The sequence below is a fragment of the Mastigoproctus giganteus genome, chromosome 9 (genome assembly GCF_048544385.1).
Source record: "Mastigoproctus giganteus isolate SK-2022 chromosome 9, ASM4854438v1, whole genome shotgun sequence".
Classification (NCBI taxonomy): Eukaryota; Metazoa; Arthropoda; class Arachnida; order Uropygi; family Thelyphonidae; genus Mastigoproctus; species Mastigoproctus giganteus.
The window spans coordinates 105,315,586-105,338,643 of record NC_143583.1 but is presented as its reverse complement, the minus strand read 5'-3'; the positions used below and the strand labels follow the sequence as shown (position 1 = coordinate 105,338,643).

Sequence of the window (23,058 nt, the reverse complement as noted above, 5' to 3'; positions counted from 1 at the left end):
ATTTGTCTCTCTCTTTTTGTAACAACTAGGGAAATATAATGGATACATTTTTTTTTCATGATAAAATTTTAATATTGTGAATAAAAAATAACACGAAATATTTCCCATATCACAAAAACTATCATAAAACATTCTATAATATAAAAACAAATATTACATAAAAAAACAAACTCTTCTAGAAACGGTACACAATAATCACAGATTACATAAAAAAAATTATTATACAAATATTCAAGAAAAATTTATTCTAAAAATTGCCATATACAATTTACTTTATTAATATTTGTTGTCGATCTTCTGCTTTGCTCAATAGCTGAGCGATGATTACAGAGGAATGATTTGAATTATCCGGATCAAATTTAAGCAATTGGTTTTCCCTTTAGATGTATGGTCAACATAATCTGCAATGTGTTTAATTGTCAACATTATTCATTCATTTATACAATATTATTCATTACGCTGAAAGCATTGCTAATCACAATGGTTTCAAAGATATTTATGGCTTTTATAATTGAAGAGGGAATTTCACTCGATTTTAAAGATAAACTGTCTTCGACAAAATCTCTAAAATCATTAATTTTTATTTCATATTTTATCAGAAAACTTAAATTTCGTATTCGTTTTTCATTGTCTTGCCACGGAGACAAAAGTTCTTTCATATTCCACGATTCCAGGTAGCATGTTTAAAATTTCTTTCAATTCCTCATTGTCGATAGTATCATTATTTTCTTTATTTAATTTAAAATTACTCTGTTGCATTAATAACTTATCCTTATTAACCTGTCACGAGGTAATTTTTTAAATGTGTTCTTACTTTCGATTCCTTCTAATTCTTTCAACTTCAACATGCTTTCAATTTTAGCTTCATAATTTCCTTCAGAAATTTTTCAAATTAGCGATAGTTAGAATAATTAATTTATCTGCTTTTACCATAATGATTCTGTAAAGTTTCTGAAAGGTAAGAGAGCTCCCTCTGGATGTCGATCATCAGTGCTAAATCATTAAGAAATTCCAGATTGAAAAATTCGGTTTAATAATCCAGAATATTTAATTAACTTTCTGATTCAAAATGTTTGCACAAAGCGGGATAATTCTTCCAACCCTCAATTGCTGTCCCAAGCTGCCCATTGTGGCTCGAACACATGACCGATTTTTATAGTTACCACATCAACTTCTTTAGCAATCATCCTTAACTCGCACAGGTTTTTTGGAGATTGGTGATACAGTTTTTTTTTTTTTTTTTTAATTATTGCCTGTATTTCATTATATTTTAGAACATTTTCTTCATAGTGAAAGCCTCGGCGTGGTTTCTAAATCTGCCAACATTTCATTTTCAGAAAGTTTACTTAATATCTTAGTTGCCTCATCCCCGCCCTACGTTGCTACTTAGTTCTTTGAATACTGTGCAAAATATCGGAATCACTCAGATATTCAGCTACTGTGACCATGGAAACATAGACGGAGAAATTTACTGGAAGGTGTGGATCACTCACTTCTCCAAAAAAACATATGGCTTCTTGTCGGAGTGAAGGGGAACCACACCTTCCGCAACACAGGTTGACCAGAGGCTATTATCGTGTTGGGAATCTTCTTAATCCTTTGACTGGCTATTGAAAGCATATTAACTAGTGCGACTTCTCGGAATGTGGCTGCATAGGTTTTATGGATACCATTAACGTTGTGGGATGGTAATCCCTTTCACCCTTAATTTGCGCTTTCTAATTACCTAAAGGCCAGAGGTGAGGATAATGCACACAAAGTTGTCTATCGTAATCCTTTCGTTCTACGGAAATACCAGGGGGAATTAAAAAAAATTCACTATGAAGAAGTTCGTTAAACAGAGGTCTGACTGTAATTAACTCAAAAATGAAGCAATTTTAAAATACATAACTGGTCGATTGTGCCATTAAAATGCTGGGGATGGGGCCCCGCTCGCCCCACTGTAGTTCCGGCTCTAGATACCCAATAATTAATTTCAGGATTTCATTTGTAAAATAAATAATCGCTTCAACAATGTGCTCGCATATTTTCAAGAAAAATAACAATGGGCTCTCGCGAGCCCACTATAGCTCACTACTGGACATAACCCACACTAACACTACACAAACACTCACTAACCTACATAAATCTGGCCTTTATAGAGTTGAGTTTGTAATCATCACATTGCTTGACACGGAGTTGGAGGGAACCCCTGGAGCCACATTACAAATAACACTATACACTATGTCCAACTCCAATTCACAGAACCATCTTTTCATCATTTATCCTCTGTACGTCTTTTTCTCTTGAATAACTTCACTTTGTATGTATTTCCTGAAAATTGCAAACTACAGAAATTCAAGCCTAATGTCAAGAAGTATCTTCCATCTTCTCAGTCCACATGCAGGACTAAGTGTTACTGGTTCTGTTTCCTTTCATGTTTTGAGAGATTTCATTTTAAAAAAAAAATGAAACACTCATTCTCTGCTTGACGCTTTTATCATTGTATTTCTCTCTTTGTTTGGCGTCTCCATAGCCAGGTGGGCAGGAGCAGCAGTGTGTAGCACACGCTACTTGGTTAGACTGGGGTTCGAGCCCGTGACCACCAAATACAGAGGATGCGGAAAGGTCAAGGAATGACCACTGCATATCCCCGGAGCAATTTGGCCTTAGTTGCTAATGCTCCTAAAAACAAAATAACAACAACAACTCTTTGTTTTAATTTTGACATAATGCACTCATTTGTCTAAAACATTAAGGGCATTCAAGATAGATTTTGATGAAACATGGATTAGTAGTAGTGTTAATACTAATGTGTTTCATAAAGATCTATTATGAATGCCTATAATGTTCTTTAATATGCAGCTAGTGTGTTTTTTTAAAGCTCTATTTCTTATTAATAATTAGAGAGATATTTATTTATTTAATAATTTAATATATTTATTTATCTTTCTATACGTTAAAATAATTTTCCTCCTAATGATATTTATTGAGCCAATGGGAGAAGAGAGATGTGGATTATGTGGTAATACGTAACAGAAGCTTGTTTTACTGTAGTAAAACAAACTTCTGTTTAAGCATGGTCACGTGCTATGTTTATCTAACATGACTACGCCGTACCATTCTTGATTTCCATATGTAACATATTTATTTAAATAAACTGAATGGAACAAGGCATAATATTTTAAGAGTGTAAGATTCTATATCTATATAATATCAGTGTAGATACACCCTAGACAACTCTTAAAGAAAAACTATGATCGTAGTGTGAAAGGCACCCACCGATGAAAAGCCAACTAGCTTTGAAACGGTGCTGTCTGTGTGATGGTTCTCACAGAGAATAAGTGACAATAATCTTCTCTGTTAGTGAAGCGTTACTTATTCGAGGTAGTGAAATACATGGTAACTCATTGTGAAGGATGAGCACAATGTGAGATACAGATGAAATGATGCTTTTCACACTGTGATCGTAGTTTTTCTTTAAGAGTTGTCTATGGTGTATCTACGCCAATATTATATAGATATAGTAAAGTATTTATGTATTCATAGCTGAGAAAGACACACACACAGTCGATAGCGTCTGCAGCGAGCAGGGGGCAAAGCCCCCTAGTAAATATATTAAATTATTATATATATATATATATAATAAATTTAATAATATTGATAAAAATAAGATGTAATGAAATTTCTGGAAGTGTAAGCAATCAAGGAAAGGTATTAAAAATTAAAAATATTAAACTGGGTAGTGGATCCGGGGTACTACTAGTTATAGCAGAAAAAACTGGCAACCACAATGAAATATAGACGAATATATTGTTATCAGTGTGTTAGGTGGAGGTGCTGATCTGTCAGGTGCAATTACCATGGAAAGATTTAGAACACATGCAAGATAAAAACAGAATACCTGAAATAAAATAAAATTAAGGTTTAACATAAAAATAAATGATAGTACCTATTAGGATCAATTTTTCCATGGTAATTACACCTGACAGACCAGCACCTCCACCTAATACACTGATAACAATATATTCATCTATAAATTATATATATATATATATATATATTATTATTCTTTTGTATTATAATTCTTTTGTATTATCATTCTATTGTTTCTTAATCTGTTTTTTGTGCATCGTTAATGCCATTGTTATTGCCCTGTTGGCCAATTGAACATTATACGTGCCAGTGTATATACGTTTACAATAGTTCGATTTTCTTAAGTACTGGTGTTTTCTACATATAGGTATTGGCGTTAATACAATACTGGTCTTTAAGTTAGCCTAGTCTCGGTTATCTTAAATTCACATGGCCTATACATTTAGGAACTTATTGCGTATTGCTAAAGAAATTTTCATGATAATTACTGATGAAAATATTTTATGTATCTGTAGCAATATGTAATCATCAATACTATTTTATAACTATATAATAATATTTATACAATTTATACATTTTTGCTTTACATCACGTGGCCGTCAATCCCCTACTTCATCGGGGGCTTTGAGTGGATTAACAGCCCATTCGATGTAATGCTTTTATACTCACCCGTTTCTGTTTGTATCTATCACAGCTTTGCTACTTTATTTTATTTAATTCTGGATACTAAGGACTGATGTTTATATTAATTTTCTTAATTATTGTTAGCTAAACTAGTATTAATTATGAATTAGTTAATTTTTTACAATCTCTTCAGCAACTGTGATAGAATACACAAAGCCCAACGGGTAAGCATTTTATATTGTTATACTACAACTACTTACTTAAATGTGGTCCGGTGGAGGTCGTGGAGTCGAAAAGGGAATTTCCCGCTTTTAATTTGGTTTTATGTATGGTAATTTTTATGGCGCAGTCGCATTAGCATTTCACTGCGTGCTGATGTCGCATTGGCCGAAGTCCCCGATTTTCAAGCCAATGCCTATTATGGTGGTTTGTTGTTGGTTCGATGAAATTCTGTTAAATTTCTGTAGTTTTGTGTTAACTTGTGGTTAATTCCTGTATTTACGTGTGTATTTACATTAATTTTTACATTTGTTTTTACATTTGTTTTATGCCTTACCTCGGACTGTGCCGGTACCCCGCTTTTCCAAGGCGTAACAGCACGTGTATGTCCAGAGGCAAAGCTATATACATATATACAGCCTCTTACTATGGGGTTTTTTTGTTGGTGGGGGGGGGGGGGGGTTCAATTTTGGCAAAGGTTGTAGTGCAGTCAGGCGACGAGCCTCGTCTGAGTGCAATAAACCTTATAATCTTGGGGATACTCTTTTGAGTAATTACTATTTTATTTTTAGATGGTTTTTGATGAATGTATGCGGGTCTACATTGGGGTGGTGTTTTCTGATATTAGCGTATATGGCAGTTTTTATATGATATTTACTGTATTGTTTGGGAATTTTATTTATATCCAGTGTTCTGATGAGTTTTTGTATTGCTATCTTTCCGCTATTTATATTGCTGCATATTTTTAATAGTCTGTTTGTTTGGTTTCTTATGGTATTCCCGTGTATATGTTTAGCTATGTTACTATCCCAGTGAGTAAGTTTTATTGTTTCGAAATTAAAATGGTCTCTTTTGTCATAGTGTTGTGTACATATTTTGTCTGTGTTGATGGCAATTTCGCTGTCTAGGTAGACAGCTTTTTGGTTATTATCTGGATTTGTGCATTCAATTTTTAGGTCTGTTGGGTAAGTGTTCTTTGCTACGTTTATAAAGTTGTCATAGTTGATCACGAGTACGTCATCTATGTATCTGTAGAATTTTATTTTGTTGGTAATGTTACTTTCATAATAGTGCAGGTAGAGGTTAGCCATGGCACATGAACTGCTGGAGCCCATAGCTATCCCCCTGCTTTGTATATATGTTCTGCCCCCCATTAGAATGTAATTGCCTTTAACACTGATTTTTGTGAGGTCATTCCAGTATTGTTTTTTGCATTGTAGTATGTTTTGATGTTTTTGGAAAAGCGGTACCGGCACAGTCCGAGGTAAGGCATAAAACAAATGTAAAAACAAATGTAAAAATTAATGTAAATACACACGTAAATACAGGAATTAACCACAAGTTAACACAAAACTACAGAAATTTAACAGAATTTCATCGAACCAACAACAAACCACCATAATAGGCATTGGCTTGAAAATCGGGGACTTCGGCCAATGCGACATCAGCACGCAGTGAAATGCTAATGCGACTGCGCCATAAAAATTACCATACATAAAACCAAATTAAAAGCGGGAAATTCCCTTTTCGACTCCACGACCTCCACCGGACCACATTTAAGTAAGTAGTTGTAGTATAACAATATAAAATGCTTACCCGTTGGGCTTTGTGTATTCTATCACAGTTGCTGAAGAGATTGTAAAAAATTAACTAATTCATAATTAATACTAGTTTAGCTAACAATAATTAAGAAAATTAATATAAACATCAGTCCTTAGTATCCAGAATTAAATAAAATAAAGTAGCAAAGCTGTGATAGATACAAACAGAAACGGGTGAGTATAAAAGCATTACATCGAATGGGCTGTTAATCCACTCAAAGCCCCCGATGAAGTAGGGGATTGACGGCCACGTGATGTAAAGCAAAAATGTATAAATTGTATAAATATTATTATATAGTTATAAAATAGTATTGATGATTACATATTGCTACAGATACATAAAATATTTTCATCAGTAATTATCATGAAAATTTCTTTAGCAATACGCAATAAGTTCCTAAATGTATAGGCCATGTGAATTTAAGATAACCGAGACTAGGCTAACTTAAAGACCAGTATTGTATTAACGCCAATACCTATATGTAGAAAACACCAGTACTTAAGAAAATCGAACTATTGTAAACGTATATATATATATATATATATATTTATTTATTTAATAATAGTTCTCCTAGTTTAAGATTTTTTTATAACTATGTATATCTTACTGCACTTTGCATCATTTATACACAGCCAATTATAGATTAGAAAATTTGCAATAGCGGCATCGTTTAAGTTACATCTCATATTGTGAATACCTTCACAGCGAGTTGCCATGACATTGCACTACTTCGAATAAGTAACGCTTCACCTGAAGGAGAAGACTGTTGTTACTTATTCTCAGTGGATACCACCACCACCCAAACGGCACCGTTTCAGGGCTATTTGGCCCTTCTTCAGTGGGTGGGTAGGTACCCAAGTGATGTAATGATGACAAAACAGTTGTGAAGTATATCTCCACAATATGAGAGATGCCTGATGGTGTATGATATAAGTTAGAGTCCTAACTTATATTTATATCTAACTTATATATCGTGTTACATATATAATGTAACACGATAATGGTGTATGATATAAGTTAGAGTCCTAACTTATATCATACACCATCAGGCATCTCTCATATTGTGGAGATATATTTCACAACTGTTTTGTCATCATTACATCACTTGGGTACCTACCCACCCACCGAAGAAGGGCCAAATAGCCCTGAAACGGTGCCGTCTGGGTGGTGGTATCCACTGAAAATAAGTAACAACAGTCTTCTCCTTCGGGTGAAGCATTACTTATTTGAAGTAGTGCAATGTCATGGCAACTCGTTGTGAAGGTATTCACAATATGAGATGTAACTTAAACGATGCCGCTATTTCAAATTTGCTAATCTATAATTGGCTGTGTATAAATGATGCAAGTGCACTAAGATATACATAGTCTAACTCTTTCGCAGCTTGAGGCATAAGCCCTTAATGCATTAGATTTTTTTTAAATTCATTTATTTTAGGAAACAGAAAAATAGGGCATTCTGTTATTTTTGCTCTTCCTTGCAAAGAATACCTATGTGTTCACAGTGTGGTAAGTATATAAATAATTATTGTTTCAGTTTCATATATGAGATCTTTAACTGCAACTTTTTACTTTAATGGTATATTAGGATGTATACCAGAAAAGAGCCACAAGATGTTGCCATTTGATTTTATTAAATTGTGAATGTTTAAATTAATATATTGTGTGAAGGATGTACACGAGAGTAATTCTGAATTCAAAAGATTGAAAATAACACACAACTTGCATAAATGTAATGCTGAATATTTAGTGAAATTGTATAGAATAATCTAAGCAGATTCTTCAAACTAAGTGATGTAAGTATAGTTATTAGTCTACAAAGTAGAACAGACCAGAAAGCATAGATTTAAGTGGAAATTGTGACCCTATGAACAAATTATAATAAATGCAACATATAAATCAGCTCAATTCAATTCAAGTTGAGCATATTAGTATTATGATGGCTAAATGATGCAATTGAAGTGGACTTTTTCAGCATCTGCCAAAAAAACACCTGTCATTTATACCTTCACCATTGCCCGAAAGTGCTTGTCCAGTTTCACTTTACAAAACTATTAACAACCTCAACCTCTGTTTCAGGGAATTGCAAAAAAAAAAAAAAAAACCCCTATCATTTATACCTGCCAGAAAATGCTTATCCAGTTTCACTTTGAACTTTACAAAACTATTAGCGACCTCAACCACTGTTTCAGGGAATTTATTCCAGTGGTCTATAACATGCTGCCTGAAAGTAAACTTCATAAGATCTAGCCTTCTGTTACTCTCCAAAATTTTGTATTTGTGTCCCCAGGTTCTTTCTGTCTTCTGCCAGTGAAAATATACCTCTCTCATTCAGTCAGTAGACTGCAAAGTTCTACTTTGCAGTCTACATCATTTAAGCCGTTCTTCACACATGTTTAGATTTGCACCCATCACTATCTGGTCACTCTTGTTTGAAACTTCTCCAGAAGTTTTCTGTCTTTTTTAGGTGTGGTCTTCAGATCTGAATACAATATTCCAGATGTGGTTTTCCCATTCTCTTATGCAGGTTGTTTCAAAATTATGTATACACACTAAAAATTTATATTTAATGAACAATATATACAAATGTCAATTTTTTTGATACTTTGAAGACAAAAAACATTAATTTTTTTTTACAACGATAAAACTGTAATTCTTCAAAATGCCCTCCATCAGTATTAATGCATGAGTGGCATCTATCTTGAATAGATCTATGTACTGAAATGCACAAATCAGGTGAAATTTTTTCTGCTTCTTGTTGAATTTTCATCCACAATTCCTCCAATGTTTGTGGTTTGTGACTGTAAACCCGATTTTTCAAGTATCCCCAAGCAAAAAAATCTAAAGGGGTGAGATCTGGCAACTTTGGAGGATATTCAAAAGCACTCCTCCAATGACTTATCTATTGATCATGAAATTCATTGTCAAGATAATGTGGAGGTGCACCATCTTGTTGAAAATATACCAGTGTATCTGCAAACATGTCTCTGATTTTTGGTACTGCACAATCCCTCAACATATCCAGATAATTTTTTTTCATTAACAGTGCCATTGAATTGATAGGTACCAATTATTCCATGTGAAGAGAGCCCCATCCACACAGTAATGCCTGGTAGATTAACATCTTTCTGTAGAGTGTGTGGATTTTCAGTGGCGCAGTAAACACAATTGTGATGATTTATATGGCCGATCATTTTAAACGTGGCCTCATCTGACTGCACAATTATATCCTGAAAAGCATGATTTTTCACCATATTTTTTAATGTACTGCTCGCAAAATTGCAATTGTCAATCTGGATGATCTTCCTGGATTGCATGCACTAATCAAGGTATAAATGACTTAAAGTTTAATTCCTTCATCATTCTAAAAACACTTGTATGGTTTAAAATTAGCTGTTGTGAAAACTGTCTTGTTGATTTTCTTGGGGTGCACAAGATTGCATTTTTTACATTACTTCTTGATGTTCTCTTCCTGCCACATGCTAAGTTATTGATATTCTGAATGGTTCCATGCTCCTCATATTTATCCTGCAAATGAGTAAATGTTAAACGTGTGGGCACTTTTGTTCCATATCGTGATTTCCAAGCACGCTGAACTTCATTGACATTTTCATATTTCCAGTACAATTTTATAATTGCCTTTCTTTCTTCAAAACTTAATTGGGTACTCTCCATCGTTTTAGAGGTATCTATAAAATAAAATGAAAATTAAATTATTGTATAATAAAAAATTGTCTATTTTTAAGCTACAAAATGAGTTGAAGAAAATTAAATTGGTGCATCTTGTTTATTAAATATAAATTTTTAAAGTGTGTATACATAATTTTGAAACACCCTGTATAAATATAGGAATAATGATGTCCTTTCTACTTGCAAAGATTCTATAAATCAATCATGGACAAGACATAATCCTTCCTATTCATGTGTTTACACTGTTTGGAAAATTTCATATCAGGTAGAATAGTAATACATAAGCCTTTTTCATCTTGAACCACTCTTAGCTCCTTTCCCCTTAGCTTATATGAGGTGTGGCTGTTAAATAAAGCAACTGTGCATTGCAGCCACTACACACAAAGTACTGCCTGTGAAATAAAGGCACAACAGTTTGCCTTGAACCTTTCCCTAGTTGTTTGCCAAGTCATGTTTCAACACACTCCTTTGCTTTATAGTGAAACAGGTTTTCATTACCTTGTGTTTTTGCAGATTTCTGAAAAAATGACAGACAAAAGAATCAAACAACAAATCAACTTCACATTTTTAACAAAACTAAATTAGGTTACATCAAGTTTATGGGGAAGATACTATGTCAAGAACTTGCATGTTTAATAGCATAAAAGATTTGTAGAAGGAAGAGAGAATGTGGAAGACTATGAACAACAAGGCCATCCAGTATCCATTAAAACTATTGAAAATGTGGACCAGGTAAGGACATTGATTAGAAGTGATCATTGTTTAAGCATTAGAATGGCTGAAGATGTGAAGATGTTTTGAAAATAATTGACGATTTCTGAGTACTGTAATTACCTGTGATGAAAGTTGGCTGTTTCAGCACTACCCAGAAATTAAAAGGCAGTCATTGTAGTGGAAGAGAAAACAATCCCCCACACACACAAAAAAAAAAAAAAAAGTCAAAATTAAAAATGAAAACCTTGTTTCATTTTCTTCAATATTAAAGATATTATTTTCCTGATTTGCCAAGTCATGCTCCAATTTGAAGTTCTGACAGGGCTGCATGAAAAAATTCAAAGTAAGGGACCTGATTTGTGGAAGGATGGTTGGATGCTGCATCATGACAATGCTCAGCACACAATGTGCTTCTAGTTTGTTCTAATTTATATAGTAGCTCTACGAAGGAAGGCTTCAGCCATCCCTAATGGAAGCTTTACTAAAGCCTAGTTATGTAGTGTCAAAATATTACCTGCATCATATTGACTAGGCATAACTTCTCCTTAACGAACTCATTGTAGGATCTGTTCAAGGTACCACCCTCATCAAGATGGTCCTGCATCAGATTAACCACAGACTCCATGACCTTCCCTGCATAGAAGTCAAACTCGCTGATCTATTGTTGGGAAACATTAGCAATTCTACAGTCCAAGGACTCTTTCCGAAATCTAATGACAACCACATTAATGTTCCCAATGGCTTGATATGCTCACACCTTCTTAATTATAAATGAATTTATGCCATCCTTCTCTGCTCTGGAGCCTGCCTTGCCCTCCTTTAACTTCAGTAGTCTTTCTAACAAACACTTTTCTGAGATCACTATATCACTTATTTTATATTGGTCTACTCCTTAACATTCCCCAGAGATTCAAGCTTGCTTTAAACTGCAAATATTGTTGAGAAATACCTATTCAGCTCATCAACTGTTTCTGCTGGGCCTTCTATGGACCTTTCACTGTGACCAGTTAAGGAACCTATTTGATTTATTTTCCTTTTTTTTTTTTTTTGTATTCACATGAGTTCTTTCTCATAATCAGTGGATTTGTTACTTATTATCTTTAATGCTAATACAACCTAGAATCATGTGATTGTCTGAAATTGCCCCATACATGTTTCTTTTGCTCAGTTAAATTCATAACCTACACGAATCATCCATTTTGGCATCTTAAGTTTATGGAATTGACCACTGGTTTGTGGCTTTTAGGATAGATCCCCTTGAATTATTTCCCATAGCATATTTGTATGTGAGATCTTATTTACTTTCATTTAATGAGACCAAAAATATCTCATTCCGTTATAGTCTGCCCCTCCTCCTGAAATATGAAGTCTTTGCCTTCCATGTAGGTTTCTTTAAATACAGTCTATTTTATGGTATTATGGTCTCTGCCTGGTGTTGGTTCCCCCACTGTCAAGAGTTTCTCAGACATGCTGAGATAAGTAGCAATTATCCAGTTTGTTTGAAAAACTAACCACATAGGGTATTTTCAATCCATGTATTCCAGTCTGTAAGAGGTAGGTTGAAGTCATCCATGATGAGACCATTGTAATTACTAGCCCATTTATTTTGCCTAAAGAGATTTTTGTCATACTTCTCAGAGTCATTTGGCTTGTAAAACATCCCAGCTACTGTCTTCCCTTTACCACATGCCATTTCACACCACACTTACTCAACATCCACATTACTTTGATATGACTTGAAATATACTTGCCTCATCAGGCAGTTTTTGATGAGAAGCATCACCCCCCACTCTTCTGCCCTCCTTGTCTTCTGAACACACAATATTTTTTGAAATGAAATTCTCATATCTCTGATGGCACCATGTCTCAGTAAATGCAATGACATCAGCATTAGTTGTCCTCATATTGATCAAACACTGAAATTCAGTTAATGTTTTCAGTACTTCTGGCATTAGCATATGGACAGATATTAATATTTGTAAAATAATAAGAGAACTTTGCCTCGATATAATACGTAGAATACTTCCATATGATACTCTCCAGCAATTAAAACGAAAAAGTCGAAAATCTTACATAACAGTAAAAAATTAAAAATCAATTGAACACAATTAAAAATAATCAAAAATTGATTAAACACAATTAAAAATTAAATAGATTAATTAAAAGAAATTTAACAAAAAATGCAAAACGAATATCCTTCCTGAAGCTGACAACGCTTTTCAACCATATGTCATGATCACAGGAATAAAAATTACTGAATATGGGGTGAGCATGAAACTTAAATAGGGATTATTTATCTTCGTGCATGCACGTAAGAGCCCATGAATCGGAGATTAGAAATGTCCGTTGAACATTAACAGAATTCTCATGTAATTTAATTTTACATGAGAGGCCTTGTTAAATAAAAAAGTGTGTTTTTCGTAACGGCATGAAAGGCTAATTCTGATGCTGTTGAACGAGAAGTACGAACTAAGGCTGTGTGCAGATATAAAGACAGATATTAAGTTTTGCTTTTAACAGTCTTAATACACCCATTATAGTTACTTATAAGTGTTTTCCCATATGATCCTAGCATGTTGATGGGTTTTACATCTGTTGTAACAGAGGTAAAATCTGAAGTAATGGTTGCACACACACCCCTCTCAGTGATGGTGCTATTGACCTAAGTCAATCATGTGCTGACTACCCTAACCCCCTGAACTAGCAGTTTCCCTGAACCCTTAATGTCTCTTCAATGGCATCAGCAAAAACCTTTGCACCTTCTCTGTTTAAGTGAATACTGTTTTTTACAGAATAAATTCCATCTATCAACTAAGGCTAGCCATGCTGAAAAAAATTTCTCCCTAATAAGTCGTACAAAGGCCCTCAAGCCTAGAGTTAATCCAGAAGGCTTTCATCAAACGATCCTGTCATATTTGGGCAGAATGCAGATATAAGAACATTTTGCCCTGTGTCATGACACTTTTACAACATGACCTTACATTTCATAACCAGTTGAACAGTTTGTTTAAGCTGTAAGTCATTAGTTCTGATATGTATTACCATACCCACTAGAACCATTATGAGCTGAAAAATTATATGTAACATTGTCAATTTTTGCAGCCAGTAGAGATACTCTAGTTCTATGTGCCATCTGTCTTTCTTACAGAATATGTTCCTTGTCTTTACCAGTGACTTGAAAAATTCTTGAAGGCATTTTCATTGGCTGTACTGTAGTTAATCAGTTTCAGGTGGAAGGAATAAAGTTTTCTTTGTGAGTTATCCAAAATTTTCCAACCCTAACAATATGCAAATCATTCTTTTAATACATACTTGTACACATGCATATATGAGGTGTGATCAAAGGGTTTGGGGGAAAAAACTTGAAACTGTGATGTTATAATGAGTTTTTACTTATTGCAGTATGACTCATCTAGACATAGGAATGCACGAATCCCCAATTTATCTGCAGTCAGTCAGAGTTAGAGCATATTGAATAGAAGGTGTTTTATGCATTTTGTTGCATTTTAAAATTATTGAATAGAATCTGAGAAACAGGATATATGTAGGTAGTAATTAAAGCAGCTTCACTGCATAAAATGAATATATTTAATAGGAATTTAGAATTTTGCACATGAAAAACTATACATTATGGCTGATATTTTGGCAACTTCTTTGGGGAAAAGTTAAAATTAGTTATTTATGAAATTTATATGTTCATATTTTTATATGGTTGCAAGAAATTATAAGACAAAGGGTTAACTCATATCGATGCAGATCTATATATCAACTTTGTTTATTTTTATAACAGACATTTTTCCATGATTAATATCTGTTTAGATCCATGTCATTGTCCACTTCTCTAATAATAAATTAATATATTTACGCCTAGTGATTTTTATTTCAATAAAAATCACTAGGTGTAAAACAAATATTGGTAGTCTTACATAAAATTTGCTCTATTCAAAAGTAGTCCATAGTGTTGAACCAGTTAAGAATTGATGTTCTATAATAACATATACGTAAGTTATAATCCAGTTTAATACAAATATATACTAACAAAATCAGTTGCTTTCGAGACGCGTTTTTCTTCGTCAACTGACAAATTAAATACAAAAATACAACGAGCTGAGTGAGGCACGTTAATCATGCGTCATTGTTGTTGCACGGACGTGCGCTGCTTTCTACACCACTGATCATCCAGCATTAAAACGGTTGTCTCTAGGATGGGATGTAGACGTATGCCTTTCTGGCGATTTAATGCCTTTGGATTGTTTACTATGTTAAGTGACTCTAGCCATAGGCGGTGGCGAAAGTGTCGTGAGTGGTCTACTATTTCAAAGTCGCGTTTGGGGTCAAGATCGTGGTTGCTGGCCCAAAAATGTTCCGCGACCGCAGACTTTCACGATACTTTCGCCACCGCCTATGGCTAGAGTCACTCAACATAGTAAACAATCCAAAGGCATTAAATCGCCAGAAAGGCATACGTCTACATCCCATCCTAGAGACAACCGTTTTAATGCTGGATGATCAGTGGTGTAGAAAGCAGCGCACGTCCGTGCAACAACAATGACGCATGATTAACGTGCCTCACTCAGCTCGTTGTATTTTTGTATTTAATTTGTCAGTTGACAAAGAGACACGCATCTCGAAAGCTACTGATTTTGTTAGTATATATTTGTATTAAACTGGATTATAACTTACGTATATGTTATTATAAACTATGGACCCCAGTACTCCAGGCCCATTCGTTACTAATTGATGCTCTATTATTTATGCCTTATTAATTGATACTTTAAACAGTATTCATTTTTTTTTTTTTTTTTTTGTTTAAAATGTGTTTCATCTTACAAAGGAACTTAAGGAGAGAGTATAATGTATAGTGTGTTGTTATCAAATTACAGTCAAACCTCTCTATAATGAAGTGCCTAAATCATCCCAAAAATTTCATTATAGAGAAATTTTGCTGTAGATTAACTAGCTATTCGCTGCATAGTACGCCATCAGACAGACCCGTAAAAAAGATACGGCTGGGAGCACTCTGTACATAAGTGCACCATTGCTATTTTTGGAATAGGAAGAAAGGTTAGTTAATTAAAATTTCTTGTTTTGCAACTACAAGTAATATACAATTTTTAATTTCAAACATATCAGGCATACCCTGCTTAGCACTCAGGCTACGTTCCTAAAAAAATGGAATGCTAAATGAAACAGCAGTATACAAAGTCATTCTAACATTAAATAAATGGAGACTTGTTGCTTATAACTTTTTTTTTTTTTTTTTTTTTTTCAACCTGAGAAATATAATACACAATAATTTATGGGTAAAAGGCCTCTGTAGCTGAGTGGTCAGAAGCAGGAGTGCAATAGCACATACTCTTTGAGCAGACCATGGTTCAAGCCCCTGACTGCAAAATACAGTTGATCTGCAAACCTGCACTGAACCAGTGTGGCAGGTGGTCCATTCCCTCAACATGAATCATGGAGGAGGCTTCCATTTTGCAACAGGTTGATAATGACTGCAGTTTAATTCTTTTTTTTAATTTATGGGTATGTGAAACAGATAACAAAGTAATGTAGCTTTATTGAATAACGTACAGTATATATCATGAATAAGTCATTTTAAGATTAATTTTTCTTGAAGTAGGAGTCAAGAGTTGACTATCTTCTCTTAAGTTTCCTCTCATGAAGTAGTTCTCGAAAGCAGGAAATCATATCGAGAACATCTCTTTGTGCTTGTTAACAGGAGAGATTGCTTCTACAGGGATGGGATACACTTAAATAGAAAGGGTGCAAGAATATTTGCTGATGCTATCAAGGCAGTGTTAGGTGGGTCGGAAAACTGCTAGCTTGCTACTGACTTAACTAATAGCATAATAGCACAGACTAATAGATTAACAGTAGCCGCTGGCAGAGGTGAAAGTGATTTTTGCACTGCTTCTATTGGAATGAGCAGCAGCTGCCTGGAAAACAAGGTGCAGGAGATTTCAGAGACTTCTGGGAGTCATTGCGGAACAAGTAAATACATAGGCTGTGTTAGAGTAGTCAAGAATAGGAACAGGTGTATGTATACTTGCATGTACACCAATGCTAGGAGTTTGGTAAATAAATTTGAGGTGTTGGTCAAAATATCAAAGGCAGATATTGTTGGGATATCAGAGACGTGGTGTCACACAGATATAAGGAATGCAGAAATGGAATTTGGGGAGTACAATGTGTACAGCAAGGATAGACAGGATAAAAAGGGAGTAGGAGTCATGCTATTAGTTAAGAAACACATAAAATCCAAGTCAACATGGCTGGACAGTGCAGTGTCCAGCCAGTTTGGTGTGACATAAGCACTGGGAAAGCAAAATTGAGAGGAGTGTGTTATAGGCTTAATGACTGTGATCAGTACAATGAACAATTATATAGAGAAATAGAGTTGGCCAGTAAATCAGAGTGTCTTATAATGGGGGATTTTAATTTCCTGGATATTGACTGGAATTTGTGGGTTGGTCACTCACACACTAGCAAGTCTTTTGTGGATTTATTGGATGATTGTTTTCTACATCAGCATGTTTGGGAGGCAACTAGAAGGAGTAATACTCTTGATCTGATTATCAGTAGTGATTCTTCGTGCATTAAGAATCTGCAGATAAAGGAACCACTAGGTGGCAGTGATCACAGTGTGCTGAAGTGAGATTTACTCAAAGAGGTAACTACCGTCATTGTAAAGGGAAGGGTTTTTGCTTTCATAAAGGTGACTACGGTGATCCGAGACTGTATTTAAATTCAATATGGTGGGACTAACTGATGATGTTACCAACAGCAAATTCAAAATGACTTGCTAGTGTGTGAGTGACCAACTTCTGGCAGAAGAACTAATGAGACTTGATACATACAGGGTGCTGAGAAACTCTACTGACAAACTTGAGCAGGTGATAGAGGGTACCAAACGAAACATTTTTTTGTCAAAGTAAACATAGGTCATAAATGAGTCATTATAGCAGCAGAAGCTATTAAAGGGTTGTAAAAATCAGAAGAACACATTCAGTTGTTGTTGTTTTGGTTTTAAGGAGCATTAGCAACTAAAGCCATATTTCTCTGGGATATGCGGTGGTCATTCCCTGACCTTTCCGCATCTTCCGTATTTGGTGGTGACGGGCTCGAACCCCGGTCTAATCAAGAAGCATGTGATACGCATTACTGCTCCTTCCCACCTGGCTACGGAGGCGCCCACACATTCAGTAATTTAATGTCATGTAATGCATACAAATCATTTGCTGTTGCGCACAAAATAGAAAAACAATCTATAACACAGTGCTCGAACGTACGACTACCATCAACATTAACATATGCATGCGTTGAGAGGTCCTCGGAGTGGTGCATATCTGCCGCTAATAGCATAAACATGTAATGTCTTATTATGATCATTACAGGGCAGCAAATGGAAACGGAAGAGAGGCTCGCAGGATTTATCAAGAACACTTCCCAGGCAGAAGGTTGTCTCACCACACAACATTTGCTGCGATACACCAAAAATTGCGAGATAGTGGCTCTTTCGGTGTGAATATGCATGATACTGGACGGCAACGCATTGCTAGGGCACCCCGCTTTGAGGAACAGGTTTTGCAGATCTTTGCTAATACTCTTTCTACCAGCACAAGAGCTGTTGCACACCGACTGGGTTTGCAGCATCATTTGGTGTGGGATGTGATGCACTAAGCCGGACTACATCCTTTCTGATGCCAGAAAGTGCAAGCACTAGAACCTGCTGACTTTGCCCACCGTGTCAAGTTCTTCCATGGTTTTTACAGGAAACCAACTTGCAGCCTGATGTTGCCAATAATGTGCTTTACACTGATTAGGCATGTTTCACCCAAGAGGGATTGTTCAACAGCTGCAACAGTCATGTGTGGGCAGAGAATAATCTCCATGCAATGGTTGAACCTGGCTACCAACCAACACAGGTTTAGTGTCAATGTATGGGCTGGCATTGTGGGAAACGTTTTAGTTGAACAATCCATGTTTCCTGCATGTTTAGATGGACAACTCTATTTGCGTTTTCTAGAGCAAACACTTCCAGAGTTGTTGGAGGATGTTCCTCTGATTGTTCGAGCACAAATGTGGTTCCAACGTGATGGTGCATCCCCACATTTTGACAGACGTGTACGCACACACTTACATACAACCTTTCCAGGCAGATGGATTGGTCAAGGTGGACCTGTAGCCTGGCCAGCAAGGTTGCCTGATCTGACTTGTTTGGACTTTTTCTTTTGGGGATACATGAAGACTCTTGTGTATGAAACACCAGTTGACACAGTGGAGGAACTTACTGCACAGATTGTCACAGTAAGTGCAAAGATGCAAGTGCAGAGATACAAGACAATCCTAGGAACTTCCAATGCCTATAACATTCAATGATGCATCGGTGTGAGTTATGCATTGAACATCACGGTCACCAGTTTGAGAACTTCTTATGAATTGCTTTTTCTCTTTTGTGTGTAGCAGCAAATGATTTGTGTGCATTAAACAACATTAAATTACTGAATGTGTCATTCTGATTTTTACAACCCTTTAATAGCTTCTGCTGCTATAACGACTCATTTACGACCTATGTTTACTTGACCAAAAATATTTCTTTTGGTACCATCTATCACCTATTCGAGTTTGTTGGTAGAGTTTCTCTGCACTCTGTATAAATTAACAGGAGACATGGAAGCCTATGGTTGATATAAGCTGGTCTGTAACCAAGTCACAAAGGAGGTTAGGCAGGCAAAGGCAGATTACGAGAAATCTTTGGCAAAGAATACAAAGAAAAACAGCAAAGAACTCTTTACTTGTGTAAACTCTAGAAGGAAGGGGATGAATCAGGTTGGTCCACTTGATATTGATGGTTCAACTGTTGATGATCCTGCTCAGGTAGCTAACAAACTGAATGAGTATTTTGCATCTATATTCACACATGAAGAATTATTCAGGGAGAGGAATGCCAGAGGTGAATTAAACTCTGGCAGTTAGCTAGATGATTTTGTAATAACTGAGGGTAAAGTAGAGGAGAAATTGTTGAAGATAAACATAAGAAAGGCACCTTGGGTGGATGGGATCTGTCCAGTTATATTAAAGGAGGCAGCAAAGGAAGTAAGCAAACCCTGAGCCATAATTATTAGAGCTTCCTTGGACTCAGGGGGAGGTACCCATGAACTGAAGATGTGCAAATGTGACCCCAATTCACAAAGGAGGATCAAAGGGTGACACAAGTAATTACAGACCTCTTAGTTTAACTTCTGTTCCAGAGAAATTAATTGAGGCACTGGTTAAAGAAGCACTGCAGGATCATCTAGACAAGACTGCAGTTATAGCTCGGACACAGCATGGGTTTGTTAAGGAAAAGTCTTGTCTGACCAATTTGATTGGATACTATGATGTGGTCACAAAGGAACTGGATGCAGGGAATAACTTTGATATCATATATTTGGATCTTAGAAAGGCTTTTGATACTGCTCCACAAATTGGAGCAGTGTGGCATTGGAGGCTGCTATGGATAAAGGGATGGTTGAGTGGGAGAAGACAAGAGAGTGGTAATCAATGGACACTGCTCTTCGTGGACTAATGTTATTAGTGGAGACCCCTAGGGTTCAGTGTTGGGTCCATTGTTGTTTTCTATATTTATGAATGATATTGATTATGGTATATTTGCCAGTTCATGAAGTTCATTGTTATTTAGACTTACTGTGAGACTGCTGTAATTCCTCAACAATATCCACATAGACATCCTGCATTCCCACTTCACAGGCTAATTCAGTGATGTTTTTGATGGTAAAAAAAAAAAAAAAAAAAAAAAAGCAGAGTGCAGCCATTATTATCAACCCACTGCAGGATGGAAGCCTCCTCAACAATTCATGCTGAGGAAAAATGGACCATAATCTGCCACGCTGGTCTGGTGCGAGTTGGCAGATCGACCGTATTCAGCAGTCAGGGGCTTGAACCCTGGTCTACTCAAAGAGCGTGTGCTACTGCACTCCCGCTCCTGACCACTCGGCTAGTTCTTTATCATATCCTATACTCGTTGCACGCTTCTGGACATAACTTCTTCCACACTTCATTCATGTAGTTTTGAGTCACTTCGTGCCAGGCTGCTGTGATATTGTCTATAGCATTCATGACATATTTTTTTCAAAATTGCCTAATGGATTGTTTATCTTCACCATCTGTTTCCTCTACAAGCTATCTGAGTGTGTGGTGAAGGTAATAGGCCTTAAAATTCACTGATTCCTTCCATTGGTTGGAGTAATGAAGTGGTATTGGGTGGATGGTAAGCCACTTCTACAGGAATGCATGTCTGAAGGTTGTCTAGATTTTCGGGGTAGCCTGGGCCATTATCAATCACCAACAATGCCCTTGGTTCAAGGTTTTGCTCTTCACAAGTGTGCTTTACTACAGAGCAGAAATATGAAACAAGCCACTGCTGGAAAATATCAGTCATCATCCAGGCCTTCTTTGATTTCCAAATCAAAGAAGGCCTGGATGATGTTTATCTTTAGTGACACTCCAATTTCTAGGCAAAATGATATATCTCTTTTGGGGATTACCCTGACTTCTAATCTCTCTTGGCACAAGCACATTACAAATATTGCTTCCTCTGCATCTAAAAAACTTGGTTTTCTCTTTCGCTCTCGGCGTTACTTTTCTTTCAAACAGCTGCTCACTCTGTATAAATCGCAAATCCGTCCTGCCATGGAATATTGTTCCCACATCTGGGGTGGTGCCCCCAAAACCTCTCTCAGGCTTCTTGATTCCATTTAGAAGAGGCCAGTTAGGTTAATTAATGATTCATCTCTAACAGAGTCTCTCCACTCGCTTTCTCATAGACGTACTGTTTCTGCTGCATGCCTCTTCTACAGATACTTCCATGGGCACTGTTCTTCTGAATTGGCTTCTATAATTCCCTCTCTCTCTTTCTAAAAAGTCCGAACACGTGCTGCCACCAGCCAACATCCATTTACTGTCCAACTTCAAACCCACAGAACCAACTTTTCATCTTCGTCATTTATTCATTCAACTGCCGTTTTCTGGAACAGCCTTCCTTCACACGTATTTCCTGAAAATTACAATCTACAGAAGTTCAAGTCCAATGTCAACAAATATCTTCTTTCATCTTTTCGGCCTCCAACCCAAGCACGGTACTAAGTACTATAGGTTCTAATACCTCTCGTGTTTTGGGGTTCACATAAAAAAAAAAAAAAAAAAAAAATACGTTCTACATTGATATCAATATTTGTAAAATAATCAGAGAAGTTTATTTCAATACAGTATGTAGAACACTTCCGTATGATACCAGAAATTAAAACGAAAAAAATCGAAAAACTTACATTACAGTAAGATCAGGTTATAGGTTAAATAGGTTATACCTGGAGAGAAAGGAAATGAATGAAATAATAGTATGAACCAGAACTGTAATGCTCAATATTTTTAATTATTTACTTTTAATTGTTTTAAATTGAGTTTTATTGGGCTAAATTGATTTTTAATTATTTGTTACTCTAATGTAAGTTTTTAGATTTTTTCATTTTTATTACTGCAGAGTATCATACGGAAGTGTTATACGTACTATATTGAGGTAAACTTCTCTGATTATTTTACAAATATTGATATCAACGTAGAATGTATTGAGCATTACAGCTCTGGTTCATACTATCTAATTCATTTTTTGAACTCGTATTGACTATTTAATTCACTTCCTTTCTCTCCAGGTATAACCTATCGATACACATAATTATGGGGGATTTTTTGAACAGCTTGGTGCAAAATTACATTAAATTAACACTAAGATACTTGGCCCACAGTTACCATATTTCTTTTCTAAAATATTTCCTTCAAAACAACATTCCGAAGTTTGCTAGGGTCAATTTAAATCAAAAAATTTCGGGCATAAAACAACTAGCACTTGCCACATCGCGTAATATCGTTAAACTTGTCTTAAAATTTCGATATTCTAATAAACAAAAATACCTTGGCCAGGTTAGGAAGCTTTGTGATAAATGAAAAAAATTATCTATATCCTAACGATTGGTCTGTATTGAAGACCTCCATAGATTTGTGACGGGAAGCACAGGCCTCGGATATAAAAAACAGACATGTTAACAAATTACAAACATTATTGGGAGGGTCGAGACACGTTCATACGAATTCTAACACATTGTCGCGGGCTTCCGCGACAATGTGTTAGACATACAAGTGCATACAAGTTGGCTGACGACCCCCCTGCATACACACAATGTGCTACCACAGAATATGTCAGCTAGTTCGCGAACACCCCCTCGCCCAGCATTCGATGTAATACTCGATAAACCTGATTATATTAATAAGTTAGAATCAGTTGTTTCAGTTATCT

General features: G+C 35.7%; 1 protein-coding gene across 3 annotated transcripts in view; it reads left to right on the top strand.

The window, feature by feature from the left end:
- Positions 1-23,058, top strand: part of Noa36 (zinc finger protein 330 homolog Noa36) — a 301,471-nt gene that overhangs the window by 101,082 nt on the left and 177,331 nt on the right. For all 3 annotated transcript variants that reach the window (XM_090382073.1, XM_090382072.1, XM_090382074.1), the window contains one exon: positions 7,738-7,808. In XM_090382073.1, the coding sequence (XP_090238199.1) occupies positions 7,738-7,808 (71 nt within the window). The remainder of the gene's footprint in view (positions 1-7,737; positions 7,809-23,058) is intronic.